Below are 22061 nucleotides of genomic sequence, written 5' to 3'. Positions count from 1 at the left end.
CCCCGCCCCTCCCTCTACCCTGGCCTGCACAGCCTTGGTCTGGACCATTGGAAGAAGGATGTCAGGAAGAGAGTACTTTTCTGTTTTTCTGGTGCCTTCCATCTAATGATGCTAGATATTCCCAACTTGCACCAGGGCAACTGAGACCCAGCCCTGACTTCAGAGCTACCCATGAAGGTTATTTAAGGAGAATCCTAGAGTTACGGTGTTGGAACTTTGGCCCAGAGAAGTGAAGTGGCACAGCTGCATGGCTCAGAACCTGGGTCTCCTGGCTTCTTGTCTGGGGCTCTCACTTCATGCCTCCTCTCAGCCATGTGAACTGGCTGCCCTCATAGTACAGCAACTCCATGTCCGGGCAAGTGAACAAAACAACATCTAGCATCATTTCTGGAAACAAATGGCCTGGGTTTCCAGCAGTAGGAGAAAGGGTGAGGGGGGAAAAGTGAGGTCTGAAATCAGGGTCCAATCTTTGAGTTCTGATTTTCAGTGATAACTTTGAAATTTCTAGTACAGAAACTTCTACATGTATAGATAAAATAATAACCATCTGGTTGTCAGTGTTTATGCTAAGTATGTTTTGTAGATTTAAGTATTATCTAATATTTTTCATCCACATATTATAGAATTAGAGCTTGGGCTGTGGAGTCAAACAAGGCCGGCTTCAAATGCCCGCCTCACCATTCATGTCCTTGAGCAAATCTCTAGCTTTTCAGGGGTTCCCTTTTATCGTCCACAAATGAAAGTCAGAGTGGTACCTACCTCACAGGCTGGGAGAAGAATCAAGCCAGGCTGCCCGTGTTCCTGGGACCGAGAAACAACACTCCATGGGAGCTGGATTTGTGTTGGCTCATAGCTAATGTCTCTAGAAACCTGTGGAACCGCATTGCGCCCCTACACTTCACACAACACAATCAGTTCACAGGGAAAGGGATCCTGCAGCAAAAGCCTGTGAGAGCATCAAGTGGGCTTGGAAATGCCTCTCTGCCTCCATGGGAAAGGCCTGGGTGCGGCACTTGGGAGAGAATGAGAACTGAGTCTGCTGTCCACCGTCCAGTCTCTGAACCCAACTTGACATGAAACCAGGGGGCAGATGGTGGAATTAGGTGCCCAGATGCAGGGAACTAGAACAGGAGGGGCTGTGGAAGCAGGTCCGTATGTTCAGCAAAGACCCCCTTGTGCAGCTGCGTATAGAATAGAGTGGGTCCGGGGGGTGGGGTGGGGGAGGGAGAGTGGAGGTAGACACTCTCCAGGTGGCTGTAGAAATGGTCCAGGTCAGGATTCAGAGGAAGTGGAAGAAGGGAGCACCTGGGAGGCATGTGCAGGTGGCTGGAGGGAGTGGGTCAGAGGGAGTCAGCCCTGTGTCTGGAGTTCCTCACTAGCTCCAGGGCCTGGAGCACAGGCATTGATGCTGGGAATCCAGGTGGAGGGGGCACTCTCTCTTCGAGCTCATCGGATTACCTTGGATATCTGGGTTTAATTTATTTTTCTCATTCGCTAGTTAATGCATTTGTTCATCAAAAAGCATTTCGTGGGCACTTGGTACATGTCTGATAACACTATGCTAAGCTCTGGGATGCCAGAGGAATAAACTTGCTCCCTGCCCTCAGGTGGGTGCAGAGAAGGTGACAAATCAACAGACAGTTACAATGTAAGGGGAGTGGTGTTAAGACTGAGGTGCACCAAGGACGCCAGGAAGCATAGAGGCATAGAGGAAGGGTTGCCCAACCAGACCGGAGGCTGGGGCTCAAAGAAATGAGGTAATGTCTCGGCTGAACTGAGTCATGAGGGATGAGCGGGGCTGAGCCGGGCAAGACTGGGGAGAAGGGCATTTCATGGAGAGGGAGCAGCAGGTTCAAAGGCCCAGAGGCAAGCGACTGACTGGCATAAATCTGAGCCCTGCCAAGTCCTTAAGTCTGACGGGAATGCGGAATGCAGTGAAGGGAGGTGGCATGAGATGATGCTGGAGGGATAAACAGGGGACACAAATATGCTCTCCTAAGGGGTTTTAAATTGGGAAGTGACATGGTATTAGATTAGGGGTTCAGGAGGATAACTCTAACAGTGTGGAGTCTGCATTGGAGGTGCAGGCAGTATTGGTGGCCTCATAATTGTCAAAATTGCGAGGACTTGGACTGAAACGCCTGTGACAAAATGACATTACCAGAATCAAGTGATCTGAAAGAGTACTGGTACCTGTAGAGGTAACCTAGTGAATGGCGGTGAGGGAGGGCGAGCGAACAGGGAGGAACGTGTCAAGAATTTCTGGTTTGGACAATGAGAGGGAGCACAAGAGGTAAAATAAGGTTGTTGTTTTTTGTTTTCTTTTGGGTGGGAGGAGGAGAAAGGATTAGTTGAGCTTTGGTTATGTTGAATTTGAGTTGCTTGGTAGTTGTTGGGTGGAGATGTTCAGGAGGCAGCCACAGGCCCGCAGCTGGACTCTAGAGGCAGGTCTGAGCTGGAGGTGCAGATTGGGGAAGGCAGGTGCTGGAAGCTAAGGGAGCAGGAGGTGAGCTTACCTAAGCAAGACGACGGCAGTCCTCCCTTATCCCAGGTTTTGCTTTCTGCAGTTTCATTACCTATGGTCAATTGAGGTCTGAAAATATTAAATGGAAAATTCCAGAAATAAACAATACCTGTTTTAAGTTGCATGCGTTCTGAGTAGCGTGATGAAGTCTCTCGCCATCCGGCTCCGTCTAGTCCAGGTCATGAATCATCCCTTTGTCCAGAGTCTCCACACTATACATGCTCCCCACCCTTAGTCACTTATTGTATAGATTCCAATAAAGGGTGATGCTCTAGTCTCGGGAAATACATCATGGTGTTTTCCTCTTTACAAATTTGAAAACTTGGCCAGTCTCAGAGAAAGCAAAACAACCTCTGTCCCAAGCAAAATTTCACAGGGGTCTCAAGAGGCAGCCTTCATGGGAATTGTCTGGTTTGCCCCATTGACACCTCTCCTGTTTGGTCATTGACAGGAGGAAGTGATCGGAGATTTGAAACCAGGCACTGAATATCAAGTGAGCGTAGCAGCTTCCAGCCTGACAGGCAAAGGGTGGCTTAGCTCTCCTCAGCATGTTACCACCCTGCCCCAAGGTAAAATGGGTTCAATTCCTTAATAATAGGAAACTGACGGGTGCTCTTCATTCATTCCTTCATTCAGTATATATATCAACAAAGACCTACTGTGTACCAGGCATTGTACTATGCCAGGGATGGCGAACCTATGACACGCGTGTCAGAGGTGACACGCGAACTCATTTTTTTTGGTTGATTTTTCTTTGTTAAATGGCATTTAAATATATAAAATAAATATCAAAAATATAAGTCTTTGTTTTACTATGGTTGCAAATATCAAAAAATTTCTATATGTAACACGGCACCAGAGTTAAGTTAGGGTTTTTCAAAATGCAGACACGCCGAGCTCAAAAGGTTCGCCATCACTGTACTAGGCTCTGGGAATTCAGTGGTGAACAGAACAGCTCCTGCCTTCTTAGAACATAGGGGGGTGGGTCAAGACTCCATTTAATTAATGTATAGTCACAGGTAGTGATAAATGCTACCTGCAGTGCTGTGAGAACGTACAAAGGGAGACCCGATGGAGGGGGGAGGTAAGAATTCCCTGAGATGACTTCTAAGTGGAGATCTGACAGTGAGTGGGAATTAAGAAGGTGAGGAAGAGACACGGGAAGAGAGATTTATAGACAAAGGGGACCCAACAAAGGCTCATAGAGGTGGTACTGGGGGCAAAGATGCTTTGATCACATGACATTACTCACAGGGAGCTTCTGTCGAGGGAGAAGCAAACAGTAAGCGAGCAGCCCCAGTGCATCCGAGGTCTGTGCAGTGGACTAGGAGCACTCAGGAGAGAGCACGTCCTCCACCTCCAGGCTCAGGGAGGGTTTCAGGAAGAATCGTGTATTTGCCCCAAATTTTGAAAACTGCCTATTTCACTGGGAAGAGAAAGCAGGAAAAATGTATCTGGCAGAAGCAGGAGTATAAAGGAAGGCTGAGCGATATGAAAGTCTGGGTATGAAAGCAGTAGCAGCAGTTAGCTTTAGGCAAGAGGATCATGGGTGATGCCTATGTCTTTACACATGAGGGCATTTCCCAAATGTCCTCCCACTGGTATGTATTCTGATTATCATCGGGGGGAACACACACACACACACACACACACAGAAAGTAAGTGGCTGAGCCTTTTTTTCCCCTTGTAGGTAAATATCAATTCCAACATGCAAACAGAGATGGGAGTATGATTTGAGGTTTCAAAGGACCATTGTGTATCTGTAGGTAAATATCAATTCCAACATGCAAACAGAGATGAAAGGCTGTTAGGAGGTGGGAGTATGATTTGAGGTTTCAAAGGATACACTCCATTGTGTATTCCAAAGTCAATGGTCTGGATAATAGTTTAGTTAGATTCCAGCCAGGGGGGCATGGGGAAGACAGGGAGACCAGTTCTTACTGACTCCAGCCTTACATGGTGAACCCAGTTGTGTTTATTTTTGTGTTTATTTGGTGCGGATTTCCTGCTGCTCTGAATAGAGAGGTTTAGGCAGTAAGAAGCAGACCTGTTGTTTTTTTACATATTAAACCTCTCCTGCAGCAAAGATCCTAAACCAACTAGTTGCCTGCTGTCTTGCCTAGATTCCTGCCTGCCTCCGGCAGCACCCCAGCAGCCACACGTCACTGTGGTTTCCGAGTCCGAGGTGGCCCTATCTTGGAAACCTGGAGAGAGTGAAGGAAGCTCCCCTATTCAGTACTATTCCGTGGAATTCATCAGGTGAGTTTGTATGTCACACCCAGAAGCCAAAGGTAGTGACCTCAGGTATTCTAAGCATGCTGGAAGCCTAGAGGGAGCATCGGCTCACAGCATGTGTGTTTAACAGATGACAGAGGTGTGGAGGCCTGGGCCAGCGCCTGTCCCCCCTCCTCTTCAGTGGTGGGCCATCTGGTAAACCTGTCCTCACTCACCTGACCTCTTTCCCACGTCCCTTCCACAATTAGAGAAAAGTCTGCCTGCATTTCAGGCTCGGAACCTGCCTCCCTACCTTTGAAACATTGTCTTCGAAATAAATACTTGATGGTGACTTTTCTGGAGGGAGAAGGAATAAGACCTTTAAAAATAATTACAGTTCATTGTATCCGTATTGCCTTGGGCAAGTTTCTTGGTGTGGTTTCAGCATTCTTTGCTCTCATCACCTCTCCAGCCCCTTTTTATTCAGCTTCTCAGAGGGTACAAAGGTGATTAGAAGCTTTTCTAAGAGTTTAAAATGTGAAACAGGGCTTCTCAATGCTGGTATGTAGTTTTGAGCAAAAGAACAAAATGAGCCGAAGGAATTTCCATCTAAGGTCCATCCTCTGGACCCCAGTTGGAGTTGGGATGTGAGTTGAAGCACCGAGCTATTGAAATGAGGTGTGTGGAGTCAGTGTACTCTGCATGAGAGGCGAGGGGCTTGTCTGGGGCTGGCTGCTGCAGGATCATGAAGGGACTTGCTCAGTACCTCGGTCCCAGGGCTCTCTGAAGCAGGGACAGAGGATTCTGCCAAGATGTGAGTAGCTCCGCTCTGGTCCTTGACTTCCAGCTTATTCCTTGGTCGTGGGAAACACTTATTTGTTTGTCCAGAGAAGTTCTGCGCCGAGTCTCTTCAATGCTTGAATACAGAGCTTGTTTCTGGCTGGTTTGTTGAATTCCAAGTGGCAGGAGCTTGAAGGAAGATGAGGCAGTGATGTCTGGGCTCCTGGGACTGTAAAGTCCAGTGGCAAGTCTAAATTCAGGGAGGACCAGATCATGTGACCTTGACAGTCTGTCTCCATCCATTTCTGTGCCACGCCTTCCCTTTCTTCCCATTCGCTGGCCTCATTTTCAGAAAGGCTCTTCCTGTAGGTGGCAAGGTGGCCACCAGGCACTGAAGACGTGCAGTGCAGTCGGCTTGTGTAGCTCCCTGCTGGAAAAGGACCCATCAAAGTCTCCAGGTTCACTCTAATTGGCCAGGCTTGGCTTCCTGTCTGTCCTCTGAGCCAATCAATGTAGCCAGGGAGGAGACCACACTAATTGGTCAGCACATGTCATATTCTGAGCTCTGGAAGTGAGGAATGGCGGGTTGTTCAGACCTAGAGTACATGACTGAGAGCTCAAGACAGTGGAAATTGTGGTGCAACTAATGGAAAAGGGAAGAACATTAAACAAACAAAAGTTGCCTCTTATTAAGCTCCCACATGTCATATTCTGAGCTCTGGAAGTGAGGAATGGCAGGTCGTTCAGACCTGGAATACATGACTGAGAGCTCAAGACGGTGGAATTTGTGGTGCAACTAATGGAAAAGGGAACATTAAACAAAAAAAGTTGCCTCTTATTAAAGCTCTAGGCCAATGCTCTTCCTTAAGGGAAATCTACAATCCTGCTGTTGAATAGATTTGGTAGACAAAGGGAGTAGAAAAGATTCTAATTCTGGTTTCAATAATAGTTAAAAGTATAACATAGGAAAGTCCTAAAACTTCAGCTTTCTTATGTATAAAAACTTAACATTTCTAATTTACCAGCAAAGCAAAATGTAATACTTCATAATTTTGGAAAAAAATCGAAGTTTTTCAAAGGTAGATGATCTGTTGTAACCCCCTGGCAAAAATGATGGTTATCATTTAGTACTCATTTTGCACTGAAGCGTGCATTTTTTTAACTAGTTTTAAGTCTGGCATTTTGGTAGAAGGTAGAAATGACAGCTTGTAGCCTTGTGTGTACAACTGAAAGGAGAGATATGAAAAATTCGTTGGATTTTTCCATAAGAATTGGTGCAGGCAGCCCTGTGCCTGTCACTTCCCCTGCTGAGGCCGCATGTACCCTTGGCCAGAATCGAACCTGGGACCCTTTAGTCCGAAGGCCGACGCTCTATCCACTGAGCCAAACTGGCTAGGGCTAAAGCGTGTATTTTTTACACTTGTTTTAAGTCTGGCATTTTGGTAGAAGGTTAGAAATGATAGCTTGTAGCCTTGTGTGTACAACTGAAAGGAGAGATATGAAAAATTCATTGGATTAAGAACCTGAAGAATTGGGGCAGGTGGCCCTATGCCTGTCACTTCCCCTGCTGAGGCCTCCATGCCTCTCATAGTTTGGGGTCCCCCCAAAGCAAAGCCTGAGACAGGGACTTGAGTGCAAGCCATTTATTTTGTTTAGAAGTAGGGATGAGACACGAGGAAAGTGAGAGAAGGAAGGAGAACACAGAACCGTGTGTGAATCAAGCACCTTCCATGGGAGCTTGATGCTGCTGAGATCCCTCTGAAGTGTGCAGAGTTCTTCCTCCGAAATGTCCCTATCAAAACGACAGGAGCCTCTACTCTCCGCCTGCTTCCTCCTCTATTGATCAGGGTTTCCCCAGGGGTATAGTTCTCACCTTCTAGGCCCTGCTGGCTGTAGGTCAAGGACAGCTCCTGGACGGGAAGGAGCTATGATAGGAGCGCAGCAGGTGCTTGAGGTTGGATGCGGGCCATGCCAGGAGGAGAGTCTGAGCTCACAGGAAGCTCTCTGTGCCACAGCTGCCGCCGAAATCAGAAGTGGGGGGACCTGGGAGCTGACATGGGCCCCCAGGCATTGACGACAGTATCCTTAGCTGCAAAACATGGTACAATGTGGTTAAGAGAATCAAAGGAAATCACATATAAGGAAGAATTTGTCGACATTAAAAACCTAGAAAAGTGCCAGGTATATGTGGCTGTCCTGTACCTACATTTAATAATTATCATTTCTCTCCAGCAAAAATGCATTTTAACATTCTGAATTGTCTCTAACATTTGAGGGGTTTAGGCCCCAAATTCTTATGTATAAATATTTTTAAATTATTCATCATCATAACAAACTGTTACATATATGTTTTTTCTGTTTATCTTGAAAAATATACTTTAATAATGCCCTGGAAAGCTAGCTTCAAATGTAGTATTACTGGACATTTTGGAGTTCCAAATGGAGTATGGTAGAATGGGGAAGCCAACTCCTCTATTATCTCTTCCAGAATATGTGACTGGTCACGTGACCTTATCTCAGCCCCCTCCATTTCCTCATCTGTAATGTCAAGTTCATGTGACCCTCATTGCAGGGCTGCTGTGCATAGATTTCACAGTGTTTTTACACAGTAGACATGCAATGTGTTTGTTTCCTTCCCACCATTATTTTCCTTTTACAAAGAAAGAAAGTGAGACTCAGTTGCTGAAGTTGCTTTGCTGAGACAATGACTAGATGGGGACAGAATTAAAATGGGAACTGAAGTCCCCTGACGTCCAGCCCCATTCTCTTTCTACACAACCCACATCTCTTCAGTCTGACCCACCTTCCGAGGGAAGGAAGTGTGAACGCAGCCCGCCCACCCCCCTGCTGGCCGAGGGCATGGGGAGCCTCAGCTCAGCTGCTGTTCGCTGTTGGTCCAGAAAGAAAGCTTTCACAGCTGCTTGTGGCATTTACTGTTTGGCTGCAAGATAAATCCCCACATTCATCTGTAAACATCTCCGAGTCTCTCCCATTACAGGTGAGGCCTGAGGACATGTGTTTAGGGAGAGCTTTCTTGTGCTCTAGCAGGAGTTGCAATTAGCCTCAACAGCTTTGGGGTGTTCAATCATTCTGTTTTCCCCAGAGAGGTCTGTTTAATGTTTAATATTGAAGTCCTTTTGCCCGGATACGGATAACCTCCTGCATCTAGAAACACCTGTGACGGGTCTCCCTGGGAGCCCAAAGGTTCTTGTTATATCCAAGAGGCAGGCCAAGGCTAAGAAATTGTCTAAATCAGTTTATGGCCAGAGGTTATCTTCAGATTTCAACCATCTTCATGTGAAGTTTCCATCTAGGTTCTGTCCTTGGAATTAGGTTCCAGTCCTTTCTCTGTCTTGGTAGGTACTTATACATCAGTTGCTCTTCTTATTTATGAAATGAGGATAATGGTATCAAAGGCATTGCTAGGGAATAGTCTTTGAAAATCTTTAAAAATACTTAACTGGCTAATAAAAGATTAACCTGAGAAATTACACTAGACCAGGGTATGGGGAACTGACTGCTCATTGGCTAGTTTGATGATGTTTCAGGTAGACATTTTGTATTTATGATGCTCTCCAGAGCCCTGGACTTATGACCAAGCACATTTTTGTTCCTCATCCAACTTCTATTTTCCCCTACAGTTGACCTGAGGTTGTTCATTATCCTCCTTGCTAACAGTAGATTTTACATTTTTAATCAGTATAGAAAAGATTTGAAGAGGCAAATTCTAAGTAAGGCTGCAGGCTGTAACCTATTTTGCAGTGTTTTCAAAAATTTTACCTGCTTTCTTAAAACAGAAAAATCGTGCATTCATGATGAAAGAGAACATTTCTAAAGTGATACTGAAAATTTATTTGTGGGCAGTGATGCTTAGCGTTTGTTAAAATAAGAACCAAGCATAAATATAGCTACCTATGTTTTGAAATATTTGGGCTATAAATGTCTGAGAAACTTTCCTCTCTCCGCCTAAGAATTTCCCCAGGGTAAGTGTCTTTCTCATCAGCAAAAAATATATGTTATGGTGGCAATGAAAACCAAGTCCAGGAAAAATATTCCTCACCCCTGATGTTCCAAATGGGAAACCATGCTTCACATACTAGTATGCTATCATTGGACTGGTTAAAGGTGAAAAATAGTTTTCATTGAACTTACCTGTAGTTTTTCTGTAGTGTGACCTGATTTGTTAACATTACTTCAGAGCTTTGCTATGTCAATTGCTGAAAGGGTAGATTAAAGTTTTCAGTAGCTGTCTTCAATAAAAATGTCTACCCCTGACTTTGCTGGTGTGCGAGTGGGAAAGTTCACAATATTTCTGTGTATATTTTAGGGGCACAGGGTCAAGAAATGCGGATCTCTAAATCTCAGCCTGAGACAGTTACACCAAGCAATGGGAAGGAAAAGGGTTTCTTTCTTTTCCCTTTCACACTTTTCTACCTAAATAATTCCCGGATCCCTTGCAGATGCCTTCCATCATGAGACCTGGGAAATTCATCTTCACAGAGGGCTGTTTCTAAGCTGACTTTCACTGAGAATCTCAAGATCATGCCCACCTGGGTGGGTTTTGAAAATTATTCACAAATTGACATTTTTGTCAAAAGTTGTCTGTCTTTCCATCCTACACTCTTTGTTCATGTACAAGTAACAAATGAACTTAGTTCCTCACAGAAAGTGACCCTGCATAGGCTGTTGCTGAAATGAAGATCCAGTCGGGGACTCAGAATGGGGGCTGGACAGATTCTGGATTTTCCTTGAGTATTTTTAAGGGATGATGTGATTTGAGTTATGGTCGAGGTCACAGCCTAAGAGAGTTAAAAGAAGTTTCTCATTCAGGATCAAAACTTACAGTCCAATTATTGGTTTCATCTCTCAGCTTTAAGTTTGTCCAAATTTGGGATCAGAAGACAAGCTCTGAGCTGGCTCCAGTCCTTGGGACCCGTGGCTTGATTCCAATTCTCAGCTTCCTTACATATACTATAAGGATTGGCCATTTGACCTCTGAAACCTGGTGACTCTGATTTTCCATTCTCATGACAAAGGCGAGGCAGTGTACACTGGTGGCTTATGTACAGGCTCTGGACCTAGGCTCTCTGGTCCAACCCTTGCCCCCACCACTGTTAAACCATGTGCTCTTAAGTGGATTATTTATGCCTCTTCTTTGTGCCTCAGACAGATGAATGGGGATAACCATTTGCTCACCTCATCTAGTTGTTGTGAGATCAGTGAGTTGATACACATGAATTGCACAGAACAGCACCTGGCACATAGTAAGTGTCTCCTCTATGCAAATTCTTCCTATTGATGGATTCTGTGATAGGTCTGTTCTGCTTTCCTATAGAGCCATGTACTTTCTTGGCTAGAAATCTTTCTGCTTGCTCTTCTCTGCCAGGATTACTCTACCAGGTCTCATTCATCCTTCAGGACACTTGTGTAGTCTTTCTGCTTGCTCTTCTCTGCCAGGATTACTCTACCACCTCTTTGCCTACGCAGCTCTCATTCATCCTTCAGGACACTTGTGTAACGATCACTTCCTCCAGGGAGCCTTCCCTGAGCTTCTGCCCCTTCTTCAGGCTAGGCTAGGTACACCTACAGCATTTAATTTCGACAGTCATCACACTTGCAGTGAATTACTTGTTCAGGTCCATCTTCCTCACCATGACATGCGGGCAGTGACTCCCTCCCTTCTGTGGAATACAGCACCTGGCGTGGAGTTAAACATACCATGTGTCAGGCAGGGGCCGGCCAACATTTGGACACAGGCGGTCATGGGATTGCATCTAGAGAGTGCCCACAGCTCGCTGGAACCTGCGCAAGCCCCTTAGCCTCTCTGCGCCATACTTCCCTCCGCTGTCCATGGGGATGATGACAGCAGCGACCGAGGAAGGTTGTGCCGATGGGAGGGTGTCTGCAAGGAATGAGCAGAGTAGCTCCCGGGGGATTTAGTTTGTGTTGGTTCTTTTTCTCACCCTCAACCACATGAAAATGGAGATGTATTTCCACACGGGCCACAGGGGGTTCCATGAATCCTTTAGGACTAATCTCAGAGGCCACAACAGAAACCGACATCCTGCGTCCCCCACTGCAGAAGTCAAAGCCAGACAAAACCCCCACATGTGTCTGCGCACCCACCCCGGACCCCCCTCCCACACAGTGTTGTTTATTGCTTTTGTTTTCTTATCACAAAAAGAATATCAGGATGTGGTGAAGCTTCAAAGAACACCTAAGTGCACCAGCTTAACAGAAAGTCCTGCTCTGGGTTTATTTCATATTGAATGCCAGCTTGCCTTCTGGAACTCTCTATAGCAGTGGTTCTCAACCTTGGCTGCACATTAGAATCACCTGGGAATCTTTTTAAAATCCTGATTTCTGGGCCTCATCCTCCAGAAATTCTGTTTCTTTGTTATGGGGTGGGGCCACAACATTAGTAACAAAGAAACAGAATTTCCGGAGGATGAGGCCCAGAAATCAGGATTTTAAAAAGATTCCCAGGTGATTCTAATGTGCAGCCAAGGTTGAGAACCACTCCTCTATAGTATGTGAGTGAACTGTCAGCTTTTTTCACAGCGTTTTACTAGAATGTATATCAATAATCAGGCAAATGGCTGCAATACTCACCAGTGATGTAGTCCGGTGTGTTTTCCTACCCCTAAAACTATTGAACTTACCATTTAAATAACTGTTTTTTCACCATTAGTTAATTTGGGGGAGAATGGAGGAAAATCCAATTTCTTTGTAAGAAGTTATGCTTTTTAAGTCTAAGCCTTCTTGACCGCCAGGAATAGCCTTAGAAATAAGTGAGAATGGGCTTGCTCCATGTCAGCTGAGGCTTCACACACAATTCCTTTTCCTTACCTTTAGTTTCCAAGTTGAAAATCTCAGGAGCACCTTGCAGACGGGAGCCCGGCCCCAGAGTTCCTGGTGTGTCAAGGTCACCCTCTGGGGCTCGGTGGGAGGGCGATTCTGAGTGCCTTGCAGAATCTCACCAACTGTCCTTCCTACACATCGATCCCTGAAAGCCCCAGCCCCTCCCACCAGGAGCACCTCCGATGTCATCCCTGGTCAGCCTGTGGCTGGCGACATGCACTGAGCTCTCCTGTAGCGCGCAGGGGCCTGTGGGAGCTGTAGATGGAAGTGTGCTCTTGCTCGCCTGGGACGAAATGCCAGCTGAGTTTCCTTCTCCACTCTATCCGTCTGCTTGTCATTGGGTTGGGTTGAACCAATTTGTGAATAAAGAGAGAAGGCTGAAAGCTGAAGGTCAGACGATACATTTTTTAAACCTGTGACTACTTTGTGGTTCTGGACTTTCCTCTGCAATTCATTTCAGTGCCTAGCGGCTCCCATGACAGTGACAGAATGGAGGCTCTTTAAAGCGTCAGGTTCTCGCTCACCTCTCTGTGTCGCCCCGGGTGATCTTGGGAATCATGCCTCTTCTAGAACAGGCTGCTGGCCTGCACTCTGCAGATCCTCAGGAGGTCCATGGATAGAATTCAAGGGGTCCCTGGACTTTGGTTGGACAAAAATTACATCTGTAGTTTCACCAAATCTAGTGTGCTTTTTAAAAAAAATCTGAACATAGGCAACAAGCCACAGGGGTATTAATAATTCCTGAGACTTTGTCAGCATTAGAATCCCAGATGTTTTCTTACCCCATTACATGTTGCACACATCCCCAAATACTAGTCATGCTCATCACTACTTTAAAATTATTGTAGTAATTACATCTATTGCAAGGTATTGTTATTTAATGTAGTAATAAAGAAGTACATATACTATTAGTATATCATAATTTTTTGTTTTTATCATTGTTTTCAATATGATTGGTTTCCTTGGTGATCTTATGTATGTCATTTTATTCATTAAAAATATTCTGAGCCTGGCCAGCGTGGCTCAGTGATTGAGCGTTGACCTAGGAACCAGGAGGTCACAGTTCGATTCCTGGTCAGGGCACATGCCCCGGCTGTGGGCTTGATCCCCAATAGGGAGCATGCAGGAGGCAGCTGATCAGTGATTCTCTCTCATCACTGATGTTTCTATCTCTCTCTCCCTTTCCCTTCCTGTCTTTCTGAAATCAATAAAAATACATAAAAAATATTCTGAGAGAGGGCTCAGGTGCTGCCTCAGACTATCAAAGCAGCACAAACAAGTTTAAAGATTGCTGTTTTGGTGCCCAGCTGGCGTGGCTCAGTGGTTGAGCGTCAACCTATGAAACAGGAGGTCACGGTTCGATTCCCGGTCAGGGCATATTCCTGGATTGGGGGCTCAATCCCTATTGTGGGGTGTGCAGTGGCACCTAATCAATGATTCTCTCACATAATGGATGTTTCTGTCTCTCTCTTTTTCTTCCTTCCTCTCTGAAATCAATAAAAATATATTTTTAAAAATAAAGATTGCTGTTTCGGACCAAGGGTTGTACAACTCTTTCTCAAGGGTCAGATAGCAAATATTTTATGCTTTGCCAGTTATCTGATCTCTGTCTCCACTATTCAGCTCTGCCATTGTAGCAGGAAAGCAGCTATAGACAACTAAACAAACAAGCGAGGTTGTGTTCCCCTAAAACATTACCTATACAACCTGGCAGCTCGCTGAAGTTTGCTACCCCCTGGTTTAGGGCATCTTGTTATTCCTAAGCTGAAATTCTAAAGATGTTCCAGTTCAGCTCAACCACCCTTTATTTGACACCTACTATGTGCCTGCGTCCATCCAAACACGTACTGTGGAGTATCTTCCATGAGCACATTGTACACAGAGCTAATGTTGATCTGTCCTCCTCCACCCAAAGATGCTCTCTTCCTTTTCAGTTATCCAAACTCAAATACATCCCAAGCCTAACTTAAGTTCTTCCTGGTCCTCGTAGACTTTCCCTAGGATTTCAGTTCACATTGACCCATTCAAATAGAGCTCTTGAAATATGTCATTTTGCACTGGCTTCCTACTGATCCTTAGATGTATTATCTCCCAATTAGATTGTAAACTCCCTAAGAACTATGTCTGTAGTTCCTTGAGCCTCCAGAATATAGCTTCTGTGATGGAAGCCCAGTTGATAATCATTAATCACTTGCCAATTGACTAGCCCATGGCAGCTGCCTACTGGGTTTGATGGTACCGAGAAAAACAGTTGTTCACTAGGGGTGAGGTTGGCAATGGGAGAGGTGTTTAAAATGCCAAAAGAAAAAAGGAATGAAACAGAAAATTATACCACCTACTGATTGTGCGACTTTGGATAAATTATTTTCTTCAGTGTCCATATGAGCCTCCACTAGACAAGTGACTCTTAAAGCTGTTGAGAATCTGAGGGCGACTTTGGATAAATTATTTTCTTCAGTGTCCATATGGGTCAAATGTGAGCCTCCACTAGACAAGTGACTCTTAAAGCTGCTGAGAATTTGATAAAAGCTGAGAACCCTTTACTAAGAAAAATACAATGATGTTCACACATAAGAGCCCACATGCACTTTCTGAGAGCCTTCAGGCACTTGGGCGAAATGATCTCTAAGATGCTAATAACCAGGTTGGATGCTACATTGTGGGGGGTCATGCTTCTTCCCTCCCCAATGTACCAGTGAGCGAGTCTTGATTACTTGAATCAGCTGATTGGGATTTGAGTAGCCCCTGCCAACACCTTGCTTGTGCCCCCGAACTCCTCTGCCCAGCCACCTGCAGAGGTGCTCCGCTGGTCCCTGGAGATGCAGGACCTGACCCAACCCTGGCCCACTCTTTGGAAAAGTGCGTCCAGTGCCCATCTGCTGGCGGCTGCCCATCTTTACCTGGATGGCAGCACATTCTTCGTCTTCTTCTCTCCCTCTCACCTTTTCACTGTTGGGGAAATTGGCAGGCAGAGTTGCTATGGTGATTTGACTGGCAGCTGTGTAGTTGAATAAAATAATTTTCTTTAATTGAAAAAGGAAGCTGTGGCTGGAGGGAGATCTAAGACAATAGTTTTGCCTAGTTGTCCCTTTCTCAACCTCCCCTTTGCACTGCTGCACCTGGAGAGACTCAGAACATTTAATTGTAAAGCCCATGAAAAGCGGAGGCCAGATGGTAAAGGTTCTGAACTGGTATTCAGGCTGCGTGAGCTGTCCTCTCACTCTATATAATGAAATGAAAGGTTAATGATTTTAATCTCTTATTTGCTGAAAACATAGCTTTCTTTCCTGCACTAAATGAACGAATACAAACTAATCGCCCTTCCCGGGAGGGGGTGTAATTTTTACCGGACGATGGTGGCAGATAGTCGGGTGAACAATGGCATCTGAGAGCAGTTACAGGTCATTTCCTCTGGAAATGCCAGAGGGAAGCTTGGCAGAGACCAACAGGAAGGAAATGTTGCATCTTTTTCTGATCTCACTTTTAGGGCATTCCTGTGGCTTTCCTCTGAAGTGGTTTTATTAATTTTAGTTTGTAATGTGTTTCCTTCCACTCTCTGAGGTTTCCTCCAGAACGACAACGTTAGTTTACATGAGAAGTCCGTCCTTAGGGAGAGGGTATCAAGGAAGAGAAACTGGCCCTGCTGCCTCCAGTGGGCATGCCGTGTGACCTCTGCTGCTCCCCTGCGTGGATTCCTGTGTGAAGGACCCACATCCCGCATGGTTCAGGGTTCAGGATCTGGAGAAGAGGCCACACGCAAATGAAAGAGATGAGACAAGAAATAATAATTTGGAAATATTGGGGGCCAGGCGGGCAAGCCCAATGCAAGAGAAAGGACTTCCACTGGTGCCCAGGCCTTGCCAACCTTTTATTCAATTTTGGATACACATCTAGCTCTTAGGCAGGCAGGTAATTGCGGTAACAGACAGACTATCTTAAAGGTCAGTAAATATTAGAAGGATTTACTCTGAGACTATTTGGTCAGGAAATAGCTTGAGCCCCCATTGTCTGGACTAGACAATCGGTGCATAGCTCTGGCCCTTGCCAAGGGCTCAAGGTTCACCAGCGTTCCGGCTCCTTGTTTACACTTCTCTGCTAGTGAAGACAACGGGTGGCTTCCCACAACAAACCACTCTGCACAGTGAGCCTGAGGAGGCTTCCTTTCCTGGGCCTAAGGACTCCATTTCACCTTGTTGGAGAAATCTATGCATCATCCGAGCATCTCTTTCAGCAAAATGAGTCTCTATTTCCATGCCCAATAAGTTCATAAAGAATAAACATCGGTCTATTTTGCTTCCTGCCTTCTTCTAAACACCTGTGAGCAGAGGTGTTTAACAATAAAGCACCGGAGAGGTGACCAGGCAGCAAGCTAAAGGGTGGAGACTAGCCCCAGCCACTGTCCCCCGAGGTTTTCACCCAATACCAAGGGTCTTCTTAGTCTAACTTTCCCCCATCAACCCAAGTTGGCCTCACTATTCATCCGCTGTGACCTCTGGCAAGTGATGTACCTGTTAATGCCTTCGTTTCCCCTGTAAAATGGGGGAGGGTGTTTAATGTTATTACCTGCTGCATAGGGTAGTTAAGGGGAAATAAATGACTTAAGTTGGAACCATGCTTCGTCCGGTAGTGTTCCCTTACTCATGGTTTCCCTGTCTGCGGTTTCAGTTACTGGTGGTCAACCAGGACCCAAGAATATTACACTGAAGATTTCAGAACTAGACAATTCATACATTTAAAATTGCACATGGTTCTGAGTAGCGTGATGAAGTCTCCCACTGTCCCACTCTGTTCCATGGGGACGTTATTCACCCCTTTGTCCAGTGTCTGCACGCTCTCTGCTACCTGCCGGCTAGTCATTTAGGAGCCGTCTTGGTTATCAGGTCAACTGTTGAGACGGGTGAGAAGGGCAGTGCTTGTCGTTAAGTCAGCCTTATTTTACTTACTAATGTCTCCAACGAGCAAAAGCAGTGATGCTGGCAATTTGGATATGCCAAAGTGAAGCCATACAGTGTTTCCTTTAAATGAGAAGGTGAGTACAAGACATTTGAGAGAGAGAAACTACATTTACAAAAGTTTTATTACACGTATATTTTTATAATTGTCCTATTTTATTATTTGTTATTCTTGTTAAAATGTGACTAATTTATAAATTAAGCTTTACCATAGGTATGTATTATATTGTTATAATTGTTCTATTTTATTATTCGTTATTCTTGTTAAAATGTGCCTAATTTATAAATTAAGCTTTATCAGAGGTATGTACGTAGAGGAGAAAACATAGTATATCCAGGGTTCAGTACTATCTATGGTTCAGGTACCCAGCTTCCTGCCTTCTTCTAAACACCTGTGAGCAGAGGTGTTTAACAATAGAGCACCGGAGAGGTGACCAGGCAGCAAGCTAAAGGGTGGAGACTAGCCCCAGCCACTGTCCCCCGAGGTTTTCACCCAATACCAAGGGTCTTCTTAGTCTAACTTTCCCCCATCAACCCAAGTTGGCCTCACTATTCATCCGCTGTGACCTCTGGCAAGTGATGTACCTGTTAATGCCTTCGTTTCCCCTGTAAAATGGGGGAGGGTGTTTAATGTTATTATCTGCTGCATAGGGTAGTTTGGGGGAAATAAATGAATTAAGTTGGAACCCTGCTTCGTCCGGTAGTGTCCCCTTACTCATGGTTTCCCTCTCTGCGGTTTCAGTTACCGGTGGTCAACCAGGACCCAAGAATATTACACTGAAGATTTCAGAACTAGACAATTCATACATTTAAAATTGCACATGGTTCTGAGTAGCGTGATGAAGTCTCCCACTGTCCCACTCTGTTCCATGGGGACGTTATTCACCCCTTTGTCCAGTGTCTGCACGCTCTCTGCTACCTGCCGGCTAGTCATTTAGGAGCCGTCTTGGTTATCAGATCAACTGTTGAGACGGGTGAGAAGGGCAGTGCTTGTCGTTAAGTCAGCCTTATTTTACTTACTAATGTCTCCAACGAGCAAAAGCAGTGATGCTGGCAATTTGGATATGCCAAAGTGAAGCCATACAGTGTTTCCTTTAAATGAGAAGGTGAGTACAACAAGACATTTGAGAGAGAGGAAACCACATTTACATAAGTTTTATTACATGTATATTGTTATAATTGTTCTATTTTATTATTCGTTATTCTTGTTAAAATGTGCCTAATTTATAAATTAAGCTTTATCAGAGGTATGTACGTAGAGGAGAAAACATAGTATATCCAGGGTTCAGTACTATCTATGGTTTCAGGTACCCACTGGGGGAATACTGTACTTCCTAAGAACTTGGTAAATGGTGACTATTATTAGCTATTAACACAGAACCTCCACTCCAGCTAGGCCACCCTCACTGTCCTCCTGTCACCCACAGTCCTTCCCAAGTGTCATCTTGCAGCTCTTATTACCCAGAATGCTCTGTTCTCCCACCAGCTGGGAAGTCTGCACAGAGCAGCACAGTCTTGTAGAAATGCAATGTGAGTGGTATGGAAGTTGAAGTTTTCTAATAGTGGCATTTATAAAGGTAATAAGAAATACGTGAAGTTAATTTTAATAACATAGTTTAACCCAGTACATCCAAAATGTCATTTCAGTATGTAATCAATGAGATACTGTACATTCTTTTTTTCCTTTAAAAATCCAGTGTATGTTTTACCCTCACAATACGTTCTAGCCCAGGGGTGGGCAAACTTTTTGACTCGAGGGCCACAATGGGTTCTTAAACTGGACCGGAGGGCCGGAACAAAAGCATGGATGGAGTGTTTGTGTGAACTAATATAAATTCAAAGTAAACATCATTACATAAAAGGGTACGGTCTTTTTTTTTTTTTTTTAGTTTTATTCATTTCAAACGGGCCGAATCCGGCCCGCGGGCCGTAGTTTGCCCACGGCTGTTCTAGCCCCATTTCAAGTGCTGACCAGCCAGATGCTGGTCGACCACAGTGATGTGTGCAAGTCCCTTAGATAATGGCTAACACGTGCTGAGAGTTAACAATGGGACGCCAGGCACCCTGCTGAGGATGCAGATTTTATTTCGTCTTTACCACAGCCCTCTTAGAGAAGCACTCCTATTGCCCCCATTTTACAGATGAGAAAAGAGAGACTTAAAGACGTGAAAGGGCAGCTGGCAGGGTGTGAGCGGCTCCGTCCAGCTCGGGTTGTACTGTCACCCTCCGTGTGCTGCCTCCCGGTGGCGGCTCTGAGTGAGGGTCGGCGCTCTCTCTGCACCTGGGAACAGTTCTGCAGTTTGACTCCGAGTAGGAAGACTGGCCACGAACAGAATCTGCCTGGTTTTCCCATGGCGATTCCTACAAATTAGTCACCCCATAAAACGTTTATTTGTTTATTTTGTGAACAGACTGTGAGCCCGCGGAATCTGAGCTCCCTGACCTCCGGGAAGGGGGCTGTCAGGGGAAGCTGGTCTATGAAACATCTGCAGAACAGAGCCCGGAAACGATTCCCGCGGGGGATGTTTGCATGGCCAAGGCCTGCGAGGAAAGAAGGCTGCTCCTTACGGGCTGCTCCTTACACGGTGTTTAAACACTAGCCCTGAAAAGGACCTGCCTGCTTTTATTGGCAGGGACTTAAAAACGACGGCCTATGATTGAAAATCAAGATGGGTCTCAGATAGGGACCGTCCCCTCTCGTTTGCACAAGCTTTGCTTGCAGAGAGGCCTGCATGGCGCAGCGCCTTTCCTCCGTGGGGGGTGGGGAGGGGGGGGCTGACCGCGCTTCTTGCTCATCTCGTTCTTTCCTCCATCAAGGCCAGATTTCGACAGCAGTTGGACCTTCATCCAAGAGCGGATCCAGATGGACTCCATGGTTATCAAGGGCCTCGATCCGGACACGCACTACCAGTTTGCGGTGAGAGCCATGAATCCCCACGGCCGCAGCCCGCGCAGCCCGTCCAGCCACACCGTCCGGACCTCCCGTGAGTACCGGGCCCTGGGAAGGACACGCAGGGCTGAGGTCGCCTCCTGAGGACCCACTAAGTGCCCTGCGGAAGGGCAGCCAGGGCCGGGCCTCCCTCGGCCTTTTCTGCGACCCTGTCCCAGCCCTTTAGAAGCCCTTTCCGCAGGGACTCAGGCTGTTGCTATGGACACGGGGTCAGCGGAGGGTTTATTTTTGCACAGTCCTTGGGGAGTGTGAGGTCAGTTTTCTTTCATGACCGCAGGAACAGAGCGCATACCACGGCCTCCCCACACTTTTTATCCTTTGAGATAATGGGTTCATTTTAAAATCACGGGGTTTAAAATAACGCTCCCAGACTCTTTGGGGCCAGTGTTTGCTTGCAAATCAAGGGCTCCAGGTAAGCCAGTCCCTCGGAGGACGGTCAGGGAGAATCAAAGGAGTCACTGGTGTGCTGACACCCTAAGGGGCGCTGATGGCAGAAGATCCTGTGAGTCCCAGCGCCTCTCCGGGCTGGGGGGGCTGGGTGATGGGCAGATCTGCTGGGCGGGGCTTGGGTATCTAGCAGATCTGCTGGGCGGGGTTTGGGTATCTAGCATTTTCAAAATGTCAGATTAAACTCTTATTACAGTCCATAGTTTAAGGAGCTCCCCCATGATGGATTCAGGAACCACTTCAATGACTTAGCCCTCCTTGCCAATCCCTGCTTAGAAATCCTTGTCTTTTGAAAGTGGGGGCACATGTACCTACAGCTGGGACCCTGTGCAGCCGGGAGGTCTCAGAACTGAAACTTTGAAGACTCATCTTTTCAGTTTTGCCAGTAAATTCCTCCAAGTTTCTGTCTGAAGAGCCCTGCTGTCCCCTGAGTCCCCTGTCCCCAGGAAGGCAGCCTGCCCCACACTGTCCTTGACTTTCCATTGGCCGGTGCAGAGCCCTAGTTCTATTGGTTAGTGCATCTGAATAAACTCCTCCCCTCTCTCACAGGACCACCCACACAGCTGACTCCCAAGGTCACGGCTCTTATCAGGGGTGGAGAGTCACCAAGTCCTAGGGATGTGGGCTCTTCTGAGAATAGCCCTTAGCCTAACCTTGGGTGTCAGGCTTCTTCCTGCAAAATGAACTGTTGGGGGATCTGGAGATGGTGATGAGGACACACACCTCTACATACACAATAACGATGATCACCCAATAACTGCTAGACTCCTCTTCCTCTTTAGAGTTTAGGAGCTAAAACTCCCCAGGCGTATGGCCAGGAATGAAGCACCTTCTTCCTAGAAATGTCAACGATTCTATCTCCAGGACGCGCAGCCGCAGGGCTGAGGTCGCCTCCTGAGGACCCACTAAGTGCCCTGCGGAAGGGCAGCCAGGGCCGGGCCTCCCTCGGCCTTTTCTGCGACCCTGTCCCAGCCCTTTAGAAGCCCTTTCAGCAGGGACTCAGGCTGTTGCTATGGACACGGGGTCAGCGAAGGATTTATTTTTGCACCGTCCTTGGGGAGTGTGAGGTCAGTTTTCTTTCACGACTGCAGGAACAGAGCACATACCACGGCCTCCCCACACTTTTTATCCTTTGGGATAATGGGTTCATTTTAAAATCACAGGGTTTTAAATAACGCTCCCAGACTCTTCGGGGCCAGTGTTCGCTTGCAAATCAAGGCCGCCCAGGTAAGCCAGTCCCTGGGAGGACGGTCGGGGAGAACCAGAGGAGTCACTGGTGTGCTGACACCTACGGGGGCGCTGATGGCAGAAGTTCCTGTGGGTCCCAGCTCCT

General features: G+C 46.3%; 1 protein-coding gene across 1 annotated transcript in view; it reads left to right on the top strand.

Moving 5' to 3' along the window:
• Positions 1–22061, top strand: part of EGFLAM (EGF-like, fibronectin type III and laminin G domains) — a 144457-nt gene that overhangs the window by 54191 nt on the left and 68205 nt on the right. The window contains exons 5-7 of the mRNA XM_005872576.2: positions 2976–3093; positions 4648–4783; positions 20149–20315. Coding sequence (XP_005872638.1) covers positions 2976–3093; positions 4648–4783; positions 20149–20315 — 421 coding nt within the window. The remainder of the gene's footprint in view (positions 1–2975; positions 3094–4647; positions 4784–20148; positions 20316–22061) is intronic.

This window comes from Myotis brandtii, unplaced genomic scaffold (assembly GCF_000412655.1).
Source record: "Myotis brandtii unplaced genomic scaffold, ASM41265v1 scaffold384, whole genome shotgun sequence".
Lineage (NCBI taxonomy): Eukaryota > Metazoa > Chordata > Mammalia > Chiroptera > Vespertilionidae > Myotis > Myotis brandtii.
This window is presented reverse-complemented; position numbering and strand designations above follow the sequence as displayed.